Source organism: Halichoerus grypus, chromosome 10 (assembly GCF_964656455.1).
Source record: "Halichoerus grypus chromosome 10, mHalGry1.hap1.1, whole genome shotgun sequence".
NCBI classification, from domain to species: Eukaryota; Metazoa; Chordata; class Mammalia; order Carnivora; family Phocidae; genus Halichoerus; species Halichoerus grypus.
Window position 1 is genome coordinate 22,221,063 of NC_135721.1, and position 18,974 is coordinate 22,240,036.

An 18,974-nucleotide genomic window follows, 5' to 3' on the forward strand; every position below is an offset into this window, starting at 1 on the left:
TAAGGGCAGCAGACAGGCTAAATGAGAAGGTTAATTGTCGAGTCCATATCAGGCTCCGCTGAGGTGTGACCAGTTTAAGGTACTTTATATTAAAGCCCTTTCGAACTTCCCTCTCTTTTTTATTCCTATCTGATTCTTTTCTTCTGTCCTTAAGTGTTCGTGTATATGAACTTCCAACTTTTGTGTTCGAGTCTTCATCTTGTAACCAGAGCCTGATGGCTGTACCCCACCTTCTTTAGAAGGAAAAGCTAGATAGGCCCCATCTGAGCTGTCCCCACTAGCATTCAAAAATTATGTTTTTATCCAGGAGACCTTGGTTAGTCCATATGGGCTAGAACAGGGGGTACAATTAAGGTAATGAAGCTGGCGTCCGAGTGCAGGACAGGTAGAAAAGCAATTCCTGGATGCAGAGGAAGCATACTGAGTTACTTCAGGTGTGAACGCTTAGTATTTGCAGCAAACCTAAAAATGGTGGGCGTGGGAGGCTTACTACAAAGTGTATTCAGCTGTGTAAAGTAGGGTTGCTGTTGTTTAAAATATACATCCCCACTTCTGTTTCTCCACGGTGGGAACAGACATGGCTCCCAGCCCCCGCCAGTCCCCTCCTAATAGGACAGTGCCTGTAGGATGTGCTGTCAACAGTGAGCCTGTCCAGAGATGGAAACAAGAAGGAAGGGTGTCAGGTGACAGAATATTGGCAGAACCTGGATGTGAGTGAATGGGGAGCAAGCGGTGGCTTTTATTTCAGACATGCAGTGTAATTCTTCCCCAGTTGATAGCAGAACATTCTAATGGCACCAGAACCACTGGGTTCAGAATCTGAAGACCTGGATTTGAGGTCCAGCGCTGTTCTATAACTGTAATTCTAAACAGACTGCTTTCTGTCTCTGAGTGTCTGTGTTCTGACCTGTAAATGGGGTAATATGCCTAGCTTGAAACGTACACATGAGATAGTGTATGTGAAAACATATTTAAGCCATAAAACTTATGTCATGGCATTCAGCAGGCGTCCGGCATTATCAGCCCGAAGTGCAGGCGAGCGAGCAGTCAGGGAAGGATATAGCGATTTTTGAAGTCCTCAGGTACTAAGCGTTCACACCTGAAGTAACTCAGTATGCTTCCTCTGCGTCCAGGAATTGCTTTTCTACCTGTCCTGCACCCGGACGCCAGCTTCATTACCTTAATTGTACCCCCTGTTCTAGCCCATATGGACTAACCAAGGTCTCCTGGATAAAGTCAGTATCGATAGATGGGACTTTCTGGGACTTTCTAAAGGAGGAAAGCTGAGGGCCAAGGCCAAGCCTTCAGGGTTAACAAGTCCCTCAGTTGAGCTTTGGGAATGAGGGGCTGTTAAGCAGATGGAGAAAAGACCGCAAATATTTTAAAAGGAAAGGAAGTAGCAGATCAATATAGTGTTATGGAAACCATGGGAGAAGAACAGAAATGAGTAACAGTGTCAAATGCCATTAAAACCCCATAGATATGAACATAAAATGCTTTCCCAGTCAAAGGGAAGAAAACAAGAAAATTGAAACATCAAAAATAAGAAGTCTTAAAAGTCTGAGATCATTGTACCCTTGAGCATAACTTACAAAGTCTGAAAGACAGACGCCTCCTCCTCCTCCAGATCTGTTGTGACTATACACGCCGACCCCTCTTCTCCCTCTCTTGTATGCTTTCTTTGTCAACCGCCAGAGAGCTTGCTTGCCCACAGCAACCCCTGGCTGAGATGGCAGATGAGCCGAAATGTCCAGACTGTCAGAAACAAGCAGTAAATATAATTGGTAGCACTTGCAGTGGGAAGAACCTGGACTCCAGACCCAGATGGGCCGGGAGTAGCCCGTCTTCTTCATGGCTGCAAGTAAGTTCTCAGGCTTACCCCAGGGACAGGCCTGCTCCCTAGTGACAAGGGGCAAGAGAGGATCTCGTGGCAGAAGGTACCCAGCATGTTGTAGGTATCTGATAAATGTTGATTTCTTTCCTGTTTCTTAGCATTAAAAATACATATATTTATTAGAATGAGACACAAAACCAAAAACTACCACAAAAACAAAAAACTGCCTACGCCTAACTGTTGTCTGTGGCAAGAGATGTTTCAGAGTTGGGGTAACGAAGACCCCAAAGTCTTACTATAAAAGCAGCTGGGGTAGCTGCAGCCACTCGGCTCCCGCCAGGAGATGTACCAGGTTACAAGTGGCATGGCCAGTGTAGCTTGCTGGATGTGGGGTCAGGACTCCCGGAGTTCTCAGGGCAGCCGCTGAGGCGGCTCACCCCTCCACACTGCAGGCTACTCAGTTACCAAACACACAGATGATTTCCACGGCCCTTTTCTGTACTGCTGTTTAACGAGTGTGTCCTCTGTTTGACAAGACATGGAGATTTTAAAGTAAATATCTCACCTGTCTGCAGCTCAGCTCTACCCTGTGAGCACACCTGTCAAAACACAGCCGAGAGGCAGGGAGTTGGCTAAAGAGGGGTCACAAAGTCTGTGTATTTTACTTGCAGGGAGCCCTCCAGGCCTGGCTCTTACCCCTTCAAACAACCTGGCGGGCTAGTTCCCAAGCCCCCAGCAGCTTAAGTGCCCATAGATGGCCCGTAGCGTACAGGTGGGCAGACCAGATAGCCCCAGCTGCGAGGGAGGGTGGAGGGAACCAAGAGACTACAGACAGCAGGCGTCAGACAATTCGTATAAGGTCTGGCTTGCTCGTGCCTGATGTCGTGACCATGCGGCCCACTCTGAGAGTCGATATTTATAATTTTCACTTTGAGTCATTTAGAAAGAGATCTGAGAGAAGTAAATGTGAAGTCTACCCTAGAAGGATGTCGATCAAAATCAGTAAAAAGGAGAAAAGTTTTGGAGCTTCCAAGAATAAAGTCTCAGTTATTGAATGTGAATTTGCTTTTCTCAGGTCACTCGGATCCAGCCTTTGGATCCGGCCTTTGCTTGAAAATGCTCTTACTCCTTCACATTTGAATGTGCAGGCCAAGCTGCTCAAGGGCTTGCCTCCACGGGATCACCTCGGCTTACACAGTTTTTCTCTTTCATTTGAGTTCATGAGATAGGAGAGTAGGGCCATTGAAAAACATCGTTTCCGACAGCAATTATACCTTCCTCTCAAACGACATTTCTGATGAGAATTGCTGTCAAGGAAGAACATGAATTCATTCCCATTCCCCTACTGCATCCCCCACCCATTCTCACAGAAGAAATAATGACCAAGGCCCCAAAACGGTAACCACTAAACAAAAACATGGAAATTCATAGACCAAATAGTAATCTTTAAATATATGAAGACTGATTGTATTTCTGGTCTTTTTTTTTTTTTCAAAGAGCAAAACCGCTTACAAATAAATAGTTTAGCAAAAAAAGAAAAAGCCTTGGGCGCCTGGGTGGCTCAGTCGTTAAGCGTCTGCCTTCGGCTCAGGTCATGATCCTAGGATCCTGGGATCAAGCCCCGCATCGGGCTCCCTGCTCACCGGGGAGTCTGCTTGTTCCTCTCCCAGTCCCCTTGCTTGTGTTCCCTCTCTCTCTCTCTCTCTTTGTCAAATAAATAAATGAAATCTTTTAAAAAAAAAAAAAAGAAAGAAAAAGCCTTTAACTTACAGGAAGCACCTATGTGAATGGAGGGAGCAGTGCAGTATCCAAGCACAAAAGGAAATGGTCTGGCCACGTTTTCACCAGGCTTCCTCTGTCTTCAGCTGTTCTCTGGTCCGTGGTCAGCTTTTGCTACAAAACCCCATTTGACCTTAGATCCTCCAGATTTTTTTTGTTTGAAGGAAGAAGATTGTAGAACTCAGAGTGAAGAGTTCCAGAGGACTCCTGAATTTGCCTCAAATAGAAATATGGGCAGAACTAAATTGGAAGCTTAATTGAAAGAATTTGGCTACTTTTAATCTATGGGTATTTTTCTTGGCTGGAAGTCAGGTTGGAAAAAGAAATTATATAGACTCAGGTTTGTTTGTTTGTTTTAATTGCTTCTAAGAGAAAGTGAGTAATCATAGGTCTCATTTATGGATATCTGCTATGTGCCAAGTATTCTATATATATTCATTATATCATGTAAAGCACTCAACAGCCTTGCAAGGTAGGTATTATCCCATCTTAAAGATTAGAAAACCTAGACTCAGGGAGTTTAGTAAATTGCCTGAGGTCACCCACGTGGTAACTGGGAGAGTAGGAATCAAGCCCAGATCTGTCAAATTCCAAAGATCATATTCTTTCCAGTATACCGTCCTGTTCTTGATTCCTTTTAGGCTCTGGATACTGTACACACACTTTATTTCCAACCCAGAGGTTAGAGATTTGCTCATTTGATGGATGAGGAGAGAGGCTCAGAGGGACCAGTTAATATGCCAAAGTTGTACACCTACTAAGTGAAGCCTAGTTCGCCCCATACAGAGCACATGCCTTCTTCACCTGAACATTCAAGTTCATCTAGATAAGCTATTTCCTGTCCATCTCACCAGATGGAACTGAACCTAAAGCCACCAAAGAATGCAGTGACTTCTCTTCAAACATTTCTAGGGAAGATACCCTATACCACCTAATCTAGTGAGTCAGACATTTTCCTATAATTTTAACATCTCAGCACACTATAAATCCGGAATGGAGAATGCTTGGAAAGTGCAATGTACAAATAAAAAATAAGCTAGTGGAGGTTTCTGTAGAGCAGAATGACATGGTGACCTGGGATTCTAACCCCATCTTATGAGGAAACACAGAGTCACTCTTGAGGGCATTGTTTCTAAGCACTGCCAGATAGTTGACTTAAACTATGTCCCATCCCAATCTTAAATCCAGTCCCAAATCTCAGTCCCTACTGTATGGATTGTCCACATAGGAAGTCAGAATTGTTTGAGAGAAAATGGAGGACTCCCATAAATGGCCAACAGCCCATTATCATCAGGCTTTTCCTTCAGAGCCTCCCCTGACTATAAGGGACACACAGTAAGTCTTAAGAGATGTTTTATAAGGAGGAATCAATCCCCATACTGAGGAGTACACAGCTGCTCTCTAATAATAAATAAAAGTGATTCTTGATTTGTGCATTCTACTCTCCATTCTGGAGGATTTATACTATGCTGGGGGTATTTAAATTATAAGAAAATTTCTGACCCTCTGGAGTGAGTGGGATGGGATATTTCCTCTAGGAATGTTCCAGGCTAACACTGCTCATAGAAAAGTGTCCATATTCCTTTGCTTTGTGTTCACAACTCTGCACAGTTTGACATACTCTTCTCTGTTCTGGCTGCCCAATACCGTTCCCTCTGCCTGGAATCCCCTCACTTTCTCCCTCCTCTCCCAGTCAGAATCCTCATGTTGTACCTGCCTGTCAAAATCCCACTTGTCTTTCAAGGCTCTGCCCATCTAATAAGGCTTCTGGAAGCTGTTTTGTTTGTTTGTTTTTAATATTTTAGAAAGAGGGAGAGGGGGAGAGAGAATCTTAATCAGGCTCCACCCCCAGTCTAGAGCCCGACGTGGGGCTCTATCTCACAACCCTGAGATCATGACCCGAGCTGAAATCCAGAGTTGGACGCTTAACTGACTGAGCCGCTCAGGCACCCCGAGGCTTCTGGAAGGTTTTAGACAGATTCTCTTTCCACCCATACCCCATGGTGATTACTACCTCAACTATAAGCCTCACCGCTGTCTCCCTTCCCGAGGACAGTGAGAGTCAAGTGCATGCTGGCACTGTCCAGAGGAGGACCCAGCTTTGGTCACTTGGCCTCCCTAGAGCCAGCTCATAGTCAGTGCTCCAGGAATGCTTATCACATTGGATACTTGTTGCTGTTTTCTCTAGAATATAAAGCTCATAACTAGATCCTTTAATAAAACAAGATTAGTTTCAGACTTTTTTTTTCTTCAAAGGCTATGTTAGTCATCCTTTACTCTGGAGTAGTCACAATTTTTGTAAATTTGTACCTGGCAGGATGTTCCAGTTTTTCAAGACTGGAATTTAAACTGACCAGTGTCAATCCCTCTACTTTAACTATCTTAAATGTGTCCTTTCCTTCTAATCATCTACATTTGGTACATTGTCTATGAATTTTTTTAATTGAAAGCTTACGGCGCTTTAAAGACTTTGCCTAGTTTTTAAGTGCCAACGCCTTTGCATTTGAATATATTTTAACTCATTTAAGGATTCTTTTCATCAGATTCTTCCCTAATTTAGCCAGATTTCTTTTTTAATCCTCCCAGGCCAGGAGTTTATTTATTGTGACTAAGTTCTTTTTTTTTTTTTTTTTGTGACTAAGTTCTTTTAAAGATAGAAGTTAAAATGGTATTAAATGCTATTTATGGTGTTCTCTGTCGCTTGATTTCTTTCTGCATCTCATAAAAACATGTTTCCTTTTTTACATGTCTAGTGCAATCACCGTTTCCTCACTTTTATGATCTATGCCAGTCACTGGTTATGTATCAGCCAACTACTCTGTGTCCAGCCCAGTGTGACACATGCGGAGGATATAAAATATCGAGTACACTGAATTGTTAGCAGTCCAGCCATGACTGGACTATGTGGCTGTGGAAGATGGAGAAATCACTGAGCAACAGAGCAGGCAAGGAAGGCTTCCTGGAAGAAGGTGGGCCCTGGACTATGTCACAGAAGTGAGAGCCGATTGAGAGATTGAACAAGGAGCCAGGCCTGAGGAAATGCTTTTCTGAATTGAATATATATACTGTAAGATATTCCACTGAAGAATATACCACAGTGTATTTATCCAGTCTCATGTAGTTGGACGCTTGAGCTGTTTCCAATTTCTGTTATCACAAACAGTGCTATAGCAAACTTTCTCCTATGTGTCTTCTTATGTACATGTGATAGTATTTTAGGAGTGGAATAGCTGAGTTATGAAGTATGTACATCTTCACTTCTCTTGTACAAGAGGTTATAGAAATTTGCACTCTCATCAGTGAATGAGAGTTCCCACTACCTTGACAACACTCGAGCGTTGTTGGGTTTTAAAATTGTTGTCAATCTAATGGGTATGAAATGGGATGGCCTTGACGTTTTAATTTGCAGTTCCCTTACATGCTCCTTTCCTTCAGTTCAACAAGCATTTATTAAGAGTCTCTCCTGTGCCATGTACTCTTCCAAAGACTAGAAATACTAAAATAACTAATCGCTGACCCTCACCCTTAGGAGCTCACAGTCTGAGTGATTCCGACCTGGGGAGACATATCAGAATCACTTAAGGTGCATTTTCAAAAATCAGAGGTCTGAGGTAGGGCCCACGCAGCTGCACTGTTGATCCCATGGTGACACTGATGCTTACTTCCAGCCGAGAACCTCTGATCTCGTGGGAGGAGAAGCCTACTCTGTTCAGTCTGGGCTCGTCTCTGTGGGCAGGGTGAGAGAGCCTCACTCTTCACTGGCCGGCACTATGGCATCCCTTTTATCTTGAGGTTCTTCTTCCAGTTTTATGTGAATGTCTCATTGGGTGTTGGGATGATTCATTTGTACCTATAAAGTACCTCAAAAGCAAATGCTAAACAAAATATAAGCAGAGACCAGATTTCCCGTAACTCCCAACTATCTGGGACAACCATAAACCTGGAAGGAAACAAACAGAAACGAGAGGAGGAGGAGGAGGAGACGCTCACTGAGCAGGGCTGGAGGAAGGCACCCTGGAGCTCACACCACCTCCCCTCCCATCCATGCAGCGCCGGCTCTGCACGGAGTTCTGGTCCTGGGAAGGACAGTCAGCGGCACCCGACTCTTCAGAAGCTGAGACACATGTGGAATGAAGTAGACAGAGAAAAGAGAAGAGGGAAGAAAGAGAGATGACATTGAGAGTTGGCCTTGATGAGAAGTGGTAAAGCAAAAAGGCACTGGCTGGGAAAAGGAAACAAATAAATTAGAGAAAGCTTGTCATCAGGGGGCAGACAACATGTCACTCCCTGGTAAGCCCTGGGGACCTCAGTGTGCCGCTCTGAGGGCACATCACCTCTTGCCTGTGCACAGTTTAAGAGGTCTGGCCCTTACGTAGGAGGCATTGGGAAAGAGCAAGCTAAGTCTTCCCTAACACTCGAGGCCATCATGTATAATGATTTTTTTCATGTGTTTTCTGTCATCAAGAACAGGCTAAGCTATTTCCTATATACTGTATATGCTGAGATGTGAAGGTCTGTCCAAAGTTTAGAAAGTGCCAAGTGCCATCAAAATAGCTAAAACTTACGTGCTGTGAGCATTTATGCTATGGTTAGAAATTTCACATACATGGAACAGTGGGTAAAGCCAGATTGAAAACCAAACAAACCAACTAAGAAGAAGGAGGGAGAAGGGGAAGGGAATGCATATTTATTTATGACCTGCTCTGCTTTTGTCCAGTCTTGTCAGCAGTGCTGAGAAAAGAATTATCCTCATTTTGCGGATGAGAACATGAGGATTCAGAGAGATGAAATATTTTGCCTATGGCCTCACCACTAATAAATGGTGGGGCTAGGAATTAAACTCATTTTTATCTGACTCCAAAGGCTGTGCTTTTTTCCACCATACCACACTGTCTCCTCCCATATTAGGATGTTTAGAATTTACAGCAGAATTTAAGGATCAGGCTTTAGTTTGGTAATATTACAACCCCACAGATAACCTGTCTTTGTGATCACATCTCACAAAAGATAATGAAAATTTGAAGCCAGTTCAACAAAATCTGGTTAATATTTAGTCTCCCCTGTCACTTAAATGTAAGGCAGGGATGGTAAAAGGAGACACCATTCCATTTTTAATGCCTTGGGTAGGATTACTTCTGAATTGGAAAACTTTCCTTTTATATTTCCTGTAGGCGAGTGCTTTGGATATGTGGTGTTTCACTTTCTAGTGGTTAGAATCCGTGTGTCTCAAAGGTTTAGTGTGCAGTTAGTAAAAGGGTGTCAGTAAGGGGTGGTCAGTTAATAAATGGCAGACTTCATGGGTGGTTTTGTGCTCACTGCAGGGGAAGCCTGGGAATGAGATGTGAGCAAACTGCTTTTAGGGAGAGTTGACCTCAGATGGAGTCATCGTTAGAGGGGCGTTTACAGCAAGTCAACGTGGGGTTAAAACTGTCTGCTAATGAGGCTTCGAGGAACTGGAGAGTCTACAGAGGACTGAAAATGGAAACACCACTGTAACCACCACAAAGTGAAGGCATGAGTATCTTCCCTACTGACCCAAGAACACAGCAATATAGCATTTGGAAGGTTTGGAGAAATGAAATAATGGCTGACTTGTGAATAAGGATGAAAATATCCGATGATGTGACTCCCAGGGAAGCAATTATGGTTAACCCCTCATTTGTTTGGCATTTTCAAGTATTGAACTGTCCCACAGAACTGCATTTTCCTGACAACTCAGACTTTCCTATTTATGTGCCTTGAATGTTTTCAACCATGCTTGGTGGAAATACTTCTGAAATTGGTTATTCAATTATCCTGCCTTCTTGAACAGAAGCTGCAAGAAATAACATTTCTTTAGATGCCTTTCTTTGACTGCAAGTCTGAGAAGACCTGATTAAAAGAGGTTTAGGTAGTTAGGACTTGCAGTGGTCTCACATAACAAGGAATCCAGAACTGGGCATTCCAGGGCTGATGAATTCAGTAGCTCAGTGATGTCAGGCTGACTTTCCTGGTCACAAGGTAGATACACAGCTCCAAGCCTCAAGATCTCACATGACAAGATCTAGGCAAGAATGAAATGGGGGCTTCTCCTTATACATGTCTTTACTCAGAGAGGAAAGTATTTCTCAGAAGACCCCTAGCCAACTTCCCCTTGGGTCTCATTGGCAGGACTGAGTCACATTTCCATGCCTTGGTCTTATGGAAGGCTGAGAGAGTGAATACCCAGCACTTTGGGACTCTGAAGTGGGAGGAGGGCTCTACCCATAAAAAAGAAGGGTGGAAGGGCACCTGCATGGCTCAGTTGGTTAAGTGTCCGACTCTGGATTTTGGCTCAGATCATGATCTCAGGGTCATGAGATCAAGCCCTGCATTGAGCTCTGCACTGGGTGTGGAGCCTGCTTAAGATTTTCCCTCTCTTCCTCTCCCTCTGTCCCTCCCTCCTCCCTTCCTTCTGTTAAAAAAAAAAAAAAAAAAGAATGGAGAATGGATGGCTCTTGGTAGGGAACCAAGAGTGTCTGCCAGGTTACTGAGATTGGGAGTGAACATTACTTACAGTATGGTAATAGCTTGAGGGATGGTTGGGCTTTTCGTTCTATGCTGAATGGCCCCAGACTGGGATTATTTTTGATTTCCTAAATCTGCTTTTATTTATTATTCTCTCTCCTTTCTCTGTGCCAGACTGCTAGTTATCATTACTTACTGTTCATGTACCTTGTCCTAATCTTGCCATAATTAGATTTTTTTTTTTTTCTGGAAAGATCCTATGATCAAACTTGTGAGAACTCTGCCCGAAATGTTCTGAGGGAGTATCTGACAGCTGTCCTGTGTGTCACCTACGTGATGTGGCATTGCTTTTGGCTGTTGGGGGCCATTTTTCCATCGTGAGGTCTTTGGAGAAGTGACAAATTTCTAGAGAGTCTTACGAATTTAGATACAACTCTAATGAAGTCGTCTTACGGTGAAAGGATGAGCATTTGGGGACAGTTAAGCTTGTTTACTAGAGAAAGCAAAACTGCATCTGTCCATCCGAATCCCAGCGTGGTGTAGAGAGAGGCAACGAAGTTTATTGGTCCATATTCGGCTCCTTCTCAATGCCGCATGGCTGCCAGTTGCCTGGAGAACAAGCACGAGAGCTCTGGGACTGTGACCCGTGGGACTCCTCCCTGCAGCGACTGTCCAGCACAGGGCAAGCTGGTGCAGAGTTTCACGATCCCTGCCCTCTGCCAGGGCAGCAGGGCCCTGTGAGAGAATGCTGTGAAATGCCCAGGTCGTACAGAATCACAAGTGTTTTGGCAGGGACTTGTTTCAACAAGTTCTTGAAGAAAGTAATACTTTGGCAGTGGTTATTGAAATTGTACTGAACAAGTGAGGACCATCCCTTCCGTGGAAGGAGAGCTGACCAAAATCAGTCTCTGTATACAGGAAGAAGGAAATAGGAAGCAGTTGTCAAAATAGTACTGACGATGAGTAACTGAACCAAATGGAATGATTCTCCTCTGGGAATCAAACTGGAGCTGGTAGGTGGGTTGTGTTTGAAGGAATCCAATGGTTAAAATGTTCTGTTTTGATCTAGCTGAAGCTGTGAGCCCAAATGGCTTAGAACCCCGGGAGTACCTTCAGAGCAAGTTAGCTGTTTGAAGGCCTGCAGTCTTACTTTACTTTGCGTCAGAAGCTCATGAGTGAGGGGCACCAGGCTGGTTCGGTCAGCAGAGCGTGCGGCTCTTGATCTCAGGGTTGGGTTTGAGCCCCACGTTGGGTGTGGAGATTACTTAAAAATAAAACCTTAAAAAAAAATCACGAGTTAGCTTTATAGGCAAACATTAAGTGGCAGAAACATTTGGGGATAAGGAAAACAAGCTTTGTGTTTTGTTTTTTTTTAATTCTGACTAATTTGTACCATTCAAATCATTCTTATAAGAAAAATGCAAAGTATTTCTCATAAACATTTTAGTTATTAACTCTTTTATGCAGAACATTTTTTAAAGAATATCCTTTTATTGGCTGCTGACTGATACAGATAGGATATCGTTTAGTTAAGTTGAATAAGGTACTTATATTTTTTGAATTTTATTTTCTCATATGCAGATTACCGACTTTATTTCTCAAGTACTCTGACCATTCCTGCTTTGCTGATCATCCAGCTCCTGTGTTCAAATTTTACTATTGGCTTCAACTATGCTTTTTTAGAAAAAGCTCCATGGAGAAATAATCATGCAATCAATGTTTTTCTGGGATCACAGTACATCTCAGCATGTAGCTGGCTGGCAGTTTTTTTTCTTTTAATCAGAACAATTCACTTGCCTGGGTAAATAAATTTACATTCACATTTTGAATTGTTTCTGATCTTAATTGGGCATTTAGGGGGTCCAAGTGGATGGTTCAGAACTAGGTGGGAAAATCATTTTTCAGCATGTCAAAATACCAGCAACTCATTTTCTACAAAACAAAATAACAGGAACAAAAAATATAATGTATTCCAAAGCCCAGAAAAAGCTGGTAGCTTGACAGTCATGAAGACTGTGGTATTCTCTGCATTACTTTGATCCTGAATGTGACTGTGCTTACTTTAAATTGGCAAATTATTGCCACTGAATTCTATTATTCAAAATGACTGCATTTTTGAAGGGAAGCTTACAGGTTAAATACCTTTCACCAGTGCTGTTGATGACCGCTCTGGGGGTTAACGTGAATCTTGTTTTATATTTGGATATTTAACATGTAATATAAACAATTGAAGTGAAATTAAACTGTATGTGAATGGGCATTTTTTCTAAAATTAGTCAGAGGAGATGCAGTGAGTAATCAGAAAAGATATAAACTTAATTTTAGAAAGCAATATTTATTCAAAATGACTGAAGATGTTACAAATCATGCTTTGTAATGTAAAGGGGCTCAAAAGGGTTTTCTGAATTGGATTATTTCTAATTTGAGTCAGTCTGTTTTTCATACTTCGTATTGTTCCTCCATGTTACTAAATCTCTGCTTTGGCACAAATAGGCATGTGCTGAAACTGCATTGAGGCACGTGGAAAATGTGACTTAATGAGTAGATATTCACAGTCTTCCCTCTTTTTGGGGGTTGTGGTGATTCATATGCAGAAACCCCCTGCAGCACTGAGTCAGAGTCAGATAGACCCAGTGGCCTAAGAGGGCCTGCCACTGGACAGTTTTTCTGTTTCTTGTTTTTTTGGGTTTTTTTAAAATTTGCTGCGAATCTGACTTTTCCTTCATGAAATCATTTTGGATGCTTAGAGGGCCTAGCCCAAGTCAAATGTCACCCTACACTGGCATGGTGACAAATACACAGCTAGCTAGTGTGTATTTTCATAAATTTGCCTCATGGAGCCAAAAAGATGAATCTTGTACATTCTTCACAGTAGAGATTTTAGCTTCCTAAACTGTAATGATAACACGGTGAATGTGTTGTGAACAGGAGGCGATGGGGCCCAATAGAAGGAGCTCAGGATTTACACCATGGGTCTGGACTTGAACCCTGTCTCCACCTAGCTAAGGCACGGGCGAGTTAATCAACCTCTTGGAGTCTCAAGTTTGTTCGTCTGTTAAATGCACATGGTAAAAATAATGTCTGCTTCATGGAGTTATAAGTCTCAAATTAGATAAAAATATGTAAAAGTACTCTGTGAAGCTGGGAAATTCCATACACATTTTTTTCTCCTTATTATATTTTCCCAAGTTAATGTGCCTGTTCTTTGCCCTGGAAGTGATAACATCCACACAAATATACAATATATGCCTTGAAGAATGTGCTATTGGAACAGTCTGTGTTTATACGGTCGGTTTGCCTCAAACTAAAAAGGAGTCATTTTATTTTTAAGGATTGAGTGAAAGGACCCCAAAATGAGCAGATACAAGCACATAGTACTTGTTAGCAGTCAACACGGGAATCAGGCTGCACCCTCGAAGCAGATCTAATGCAGCGTTCAGATGAGTCCCTGTTGCGTTCCATTAAGGAGCCCCCACTGGTTTAGGAACTATATGTGGTAACACATCTGGAGAAGCCTCAAAGTGCTGAGTATCAGAATTCACTGCTTGATTGGAAGTAAAGTGATAACTTTAGTTTTGCTGGTGGTCCAGTGGCTGTATCCTATAAAGTAGAAAGATTATCACCTGCTCTCTTGCTCCCCATTCCAAATCCATTCTTTAAGGACAGCCTCCATCCCACCCCCTCCATCAAATGCTGGATGAGGAAGGTACTGCCCAACCTTTGAAGAGTTTATGATTTAAAAGAGACTTAAAACAGATGATCAACTAACTTCTCTATGGAATCCTGGACAAAGTAAGTGCCACGGAGGCGTTCACATGGCTGGGAGTGCCCAGCTTCTGTGAACACTTCATAGCATCTGTCAGCACCCACGCGTCATGCCTCATATTGGTTATATTTATTTATGTGTGATTTTCATTTATGTACCTAGATTGTAAACTCCTTGAAGGCAGGGAAGGCACCTTGGTATTTCTCGTTCCCTCTCTCCATACCTTTTACCTAAGCCTCAAACAGTTTTTGTGGTTCAGATAGTCTGTACCCAACATTCAGGTTTAACCCATACATTTAAGCCCTAACTTGCTTCTTTTCTTTTGTCTTTGCAGTCGACCTGCCCCTGTTTTTCCCTCGAGACCAGCCAACTCTCACATTCCAGTCCGTCTATCACTTTACCAACAGTGGACAGCTTTATTCCCAGGCCCAAAAAAATTATCCATACAGCCCCAGATGGGATGGAAATGAGATGGCCAAAAGAGCAAAGTAAGTGAATCCACTGCGTTTCCTACAAGTAGGAGCATTTCCTTTTTCTAGTCCGGGGGTTGGCAAGCTACTGCCTGCAGGCTAAATCCTGTCCTGTGCCTGTTTTTGTAAATAAAGTTTTACTGAAACAAGCCATGCCCATTTCTTTACTTATTTTGTATGGCTGCTTCCATGCTACCATGGCAGAGTGAGAAATTGCAACAGATCACACATGACCTACAGAGCCAAAAATATTTGCTGTTTGGCCCTTTACAGAAAAAGTTTGCCAACCCCTTATCTAGACTCATCAGGTAGATTGTTTGTTTGTTTTTTTAAATGGGTTACAGGATTTATCTGCAATCTACTGGTCTATTTAGATTAGAGAAAAAGTACTAGAGGAATTAGAGTTGTGGATAAATGGTGTTGATGATGAAAATGTTGGAAGCTATTTTCATTTTTTTTTTTTAAAAAATGGAAAATTTCAGCTGACAGTAAACAAATAGAATTTCTGCTTAGTGGTCAGTACATGGGTCCAGTACCAAGTTTTTCATGTGGAACTATAATGTCTCTGAAGGAACAAACATATACCTCATTGAATCTCTACCACCATTGCCCAAATTAGGGCCTGTGTCTTCTTCGTCTGAATAAATGGCTATGCAAATAGCTTGGAACTGTTAGAATCCCTGTGGAAGTAGGCTGGGAATTTGATAGAAGTTGAAGTTAGCTAGAGTTTGGAGCTTAAGAGATTTAAGTACTGCCCATGAACCTATATGTAGAAAGTGTTCACAAGTCCTGCGGGATAGGTAAATGTACAAGTATGTTGGTGTTTTATGGGTAACACTTTATTTTTTTAATTTTTTTTTTTTAAGATTTTATTTATTCATTTGAGACACAGAGATACAGAGAGAGAGAGTGCGCGCATGAGCAGGGGGAGAGGCAGAGGGAGAGGGAAAAGCAGGCTCCCCGCTGAGCTAGGAGCCCAATGTGGGGCTCGATGTGGGGTTCGATCCCAGGACCCCGGGACGACGACCCGAGCCGAAGGCAGATGGTTAACCATCTGAGCCTGGGTAACACTTTAGTATCTGGAACACCAGTCTTCGTGAACCATGGCCTCCCAGATTGAAGCCACAGTGGATCAAAATCGTAGTTTCCAAAAATATGTCATGGTTAGAGTGGCAGGTGGTTATTACTTTATCACTCTGAACAGCCATACGGTCACCCCTGTGATCCCAGCTGAAGGATGATGAGATCCACAGAATCACAGATATGAAGGATATTTATTAAACATCTTCATTCAGTCATTCAGCGTTTATTGAGCAGCTACCATGGTCCAGGCAATGAGCTCCATGCTTGGGGATAGTGATAAACACATTGGAAGTTGTCCATGTCTTCATGGAATTTATAGCCTAGCAGGAGAGATCAAAGCCTTTATCATACCAGACTTCTGACAGTTTGAAGTATAACAAAACCTGGCCTGCCAGACCTAGAATGCTCTCGATTAGTAGGACTTCTTGCTCTTGCCTCCCCCTCCCTGAGACTTCTTTCCCTCCCAGGGGGGCCTCCTGGCATCTCCTATACTTTCTGTAGGTACAAAACCTTCACTTAATCAGGATTGGGGCTCTGTTCAATAATGACAGGGCTGCTTTCTGTAGAAACACAGACCTTCCCATATTCATATGTGGGATCCAGAAGTGTTATCTGAGACTTCAGTGTGCCCTTTCTCCCTGCATTTCCCCTTTTTATCCATGAGGTCCAAGTCTAAAATTCTATTTAAGGAAAACGACAGGCATATGCAAATGTACCTAATAACAATGATTAAGACTTAGATATATTGAAACAGACTTGAAAAAAAGGGATTCAAAAATAAGTTTTATATTTGGGGTATTGCAATTGTTTAATTTTCTGGGCTTTCCCTGTGTATATACAAGATCTGCCCTTAGAAGATGGACTGTTATTTGTGGTATGTGCTATGGAGTCTGAACCAGACATGTCCTTGTGGTTTCCATGGCAAAACTGTGTGTGTGTGTATGTGTGTGTGTGTGTGTGTGTGTTTCTTAACTAGACATTTTAGCATGTATGAATTGAGTCTTTAAGGAGTTGCAGACCACAAGCCTATGATTTCAGTATAGGAATATTGTAAGTGAAGCCTGTTTATCTTAACAGATTGGTTCAGAGTTGCAAGAGACATTTGCTTTATGTTAACACCAGTCTAAAGAAAACATCTGAAGTAACGTTAAAAAAAATCTGCTTTCTACAGTAGTGAAGATGGATTCATTTTAAATGTAATAAAAGAGAAAGCCAGCCGCTCATACTAGGAAGAAGAAATAGTTTAAAAGCTCTCTTCTTTAAATTGAACCGAGTAACTTCCCTGGGCTGTGTCAGAAAGCCAGGTAATAGATCAACACAATCCGAGAACTGTCCTGCAGGACAGGCTTGAGATTGGTGGAGAGAGTTGGAGAGAAAGGACAGAAAGAGAGAGAGGCCAACTGCAGCATTCCTTACACGCCCTGTTTCTTTGTCCTGTGAAAATATTGTACGTGCACAGTGCGTAAAAGGCTATAATTCACTCGGGGAACTCTGCCCATGACATAAACACTCACGGTTTATGAACAGCAGTAGAACCCGTTGAGTGGAGTCAGCTGTTTATTCCCTCCTCTAGAGCAAAATTCTAAACATGTGGCCTCAGGAAGGACACTTGCTGGCACTGACCAGAGCTTTTCCTAGGACATGTGCTTCTTGCTCATGGCTGTCCAGCAAATTCTGTCCTCACAAGTGAAATGCCCTCTACTGGGTGAGCACAGGCTTTGGGGTCATGCAGTCCCATGCCCAGCTCCTGTCACAAGTTCTAATCGAATAAGCTGTGGCCTTGGGCAGGGCTATTAACCTTTCTGAACTTGATCCTGTAAAACAAGACTGTACTCCTCCCTATTGGATGGGCTTGATCTGAAGGGTCAGTGAATGGACATATGGAAGACCCTTGTGTTTGGCTTCTGCTTTGTCCCACAGTGCCTTTGCTCACTCCTTCTTCCCACCCTCTTTCTGCCCCTTCAAATCCTTCAGCGTTCTTCCCTCCGGTTTTCTCCATGCATGCTAATGTGCAGGCAGCTTCTTCCCCTCTGCCTAGTCTCAGATCTTCCTCAGCTTACAAAAGGGTTATGTACCTATAAACCCATCGTAAATTGAAAATATCGTTTGTAAACTGGAAATGCATTTATCACACCTAAGCTACCCAACCTCCTAGCTTAACGTGGCACTGCCTTCAGTGTGCACAGGACACTTAACTTGAGCCACAGTTGGGCAACATCAGCTAACATAAAGCTTATTCCATAATACAGTGTTGAATAGCTCACGTAAGTTACTGAGCAGTGCTGGAAGTGAAAGAGAGCATGGTTGTATGAGGACAGAATGGTTGTAAGCGTATCAGTTGTTCACCTTCGTGATCGCGTGGCGGACTGGGAGCTAGCTGCAGCTTGCTGCCTCTGCCCAGCACCTCAAGAATTCTGCCACGTAGCCCGGGAAGAGCTCAGAATTCAAAAGTACAGTTTCTACTGAATGCATGTCGCTTTTGCATCGTTGTAAAGTCAACAAATTAAGTGGAACCATTGTAAGTCAAGGACCAGGTGTGCTGCTTTGAAATCTCTTTTGTATTATTTTTTTTGTATCTTTATATTGTTTCATTTCCTTAATCAAATTTTGAGTTCTTTGAAGGCGGGGGCTTTGCATATCTATCTTTTTAAAGATATTTATGGCAGTGTAATTCACATACGATAAAGTGGACAGATTTCAGTATATCTTTTGATGGAGTTTTGACAAAGTTACCTTCTACCTTTTCCAGTTAGTCTCCTCATCCTCAGGACAGACACTGTCCCATGTCTTAGTTTTTCCTTTTCTAGATACTTCTTATAAATGGAATAATACAGATTGTATGCTTTTGTGTCTTTTGTAGTCAGCATAATTATTTTAGATTTATCTGTTATGGTACTCCTTTTTTACTGCTGAGGAATTTCCATTATAGGAATATACCATAATTTATTAATGCATTCATCTGCTTATATATATTTAGGTTGTTTCCAGTTTGGGGATTTTATGAAATGAGCTGCTAAAAACGTTCTTAGACATACAGTTTCAATTCTGTGAGTAAATAACTGGGAAGGGGGAGTATGTGTATGATTAACTTTATAAGAAACCGGCAAATTTTTTCTGAAGTCTTTATACCAGCTTATACTCCCACTGGCCAAATACAGGGTTCCATTTGTTCCATATCCTCCCTGACACTTGGTATTGTCAGTCTTTTAATTTTAGCTATTTCAGAGGGGATGAAATGAGATCTCATAGTGTTTTTTAATCTTAATTTCTTGGTGATTAATGATGTTGATCATCTTTTCATGTGCTTATTGGTATATCTTCTTTTAAAAAGTGTCTGTTCAAATTTTGCCTATTTTTAATTAGGTTGTTGGTTTTTTTTATCATTGAGTTTTAAGAGTTATTTGTATATTTGTCAGATTTATGCATTGCAAGTATTTTCTCCCAATCTGTGGCTTGCCTTTTCATTTTCTTAACAGTGTCTTTTGATGAGCAGAAAATTTTTATTTTTAATGAAATTGATTTTATTAGTGTTTTCTTTTTATGTTAATGTTTTTGT

At 42.2% G+C, this 18,974-nt stretch overlaps 1 protein-coding gene across 2 annotated transcripts in view; it reads left to right on the plus strand.

The window, feature by feature from the left end:
• The window catches only part of BABAM2 (BRISC and BRCA1 A complex member 2), a 392,539-nt gene that overhangs the window by 343,685 nt on the left and 29,880 nt on the right, over positions 1-18,974 (plus strand). For both annotated transcript variants that reach the window (XM_036090220.2, XM_078056121.1), the window contains exon 11: positions 14,200-14,353. In XM_036090220.2, the coding sequence (XP_035946113.1) occupies positions 14,200-14,353 (154 nt within the window). The remainder of the gene's footprint in view (positions 1-14,199; positions 14,354-18,974) is intronic.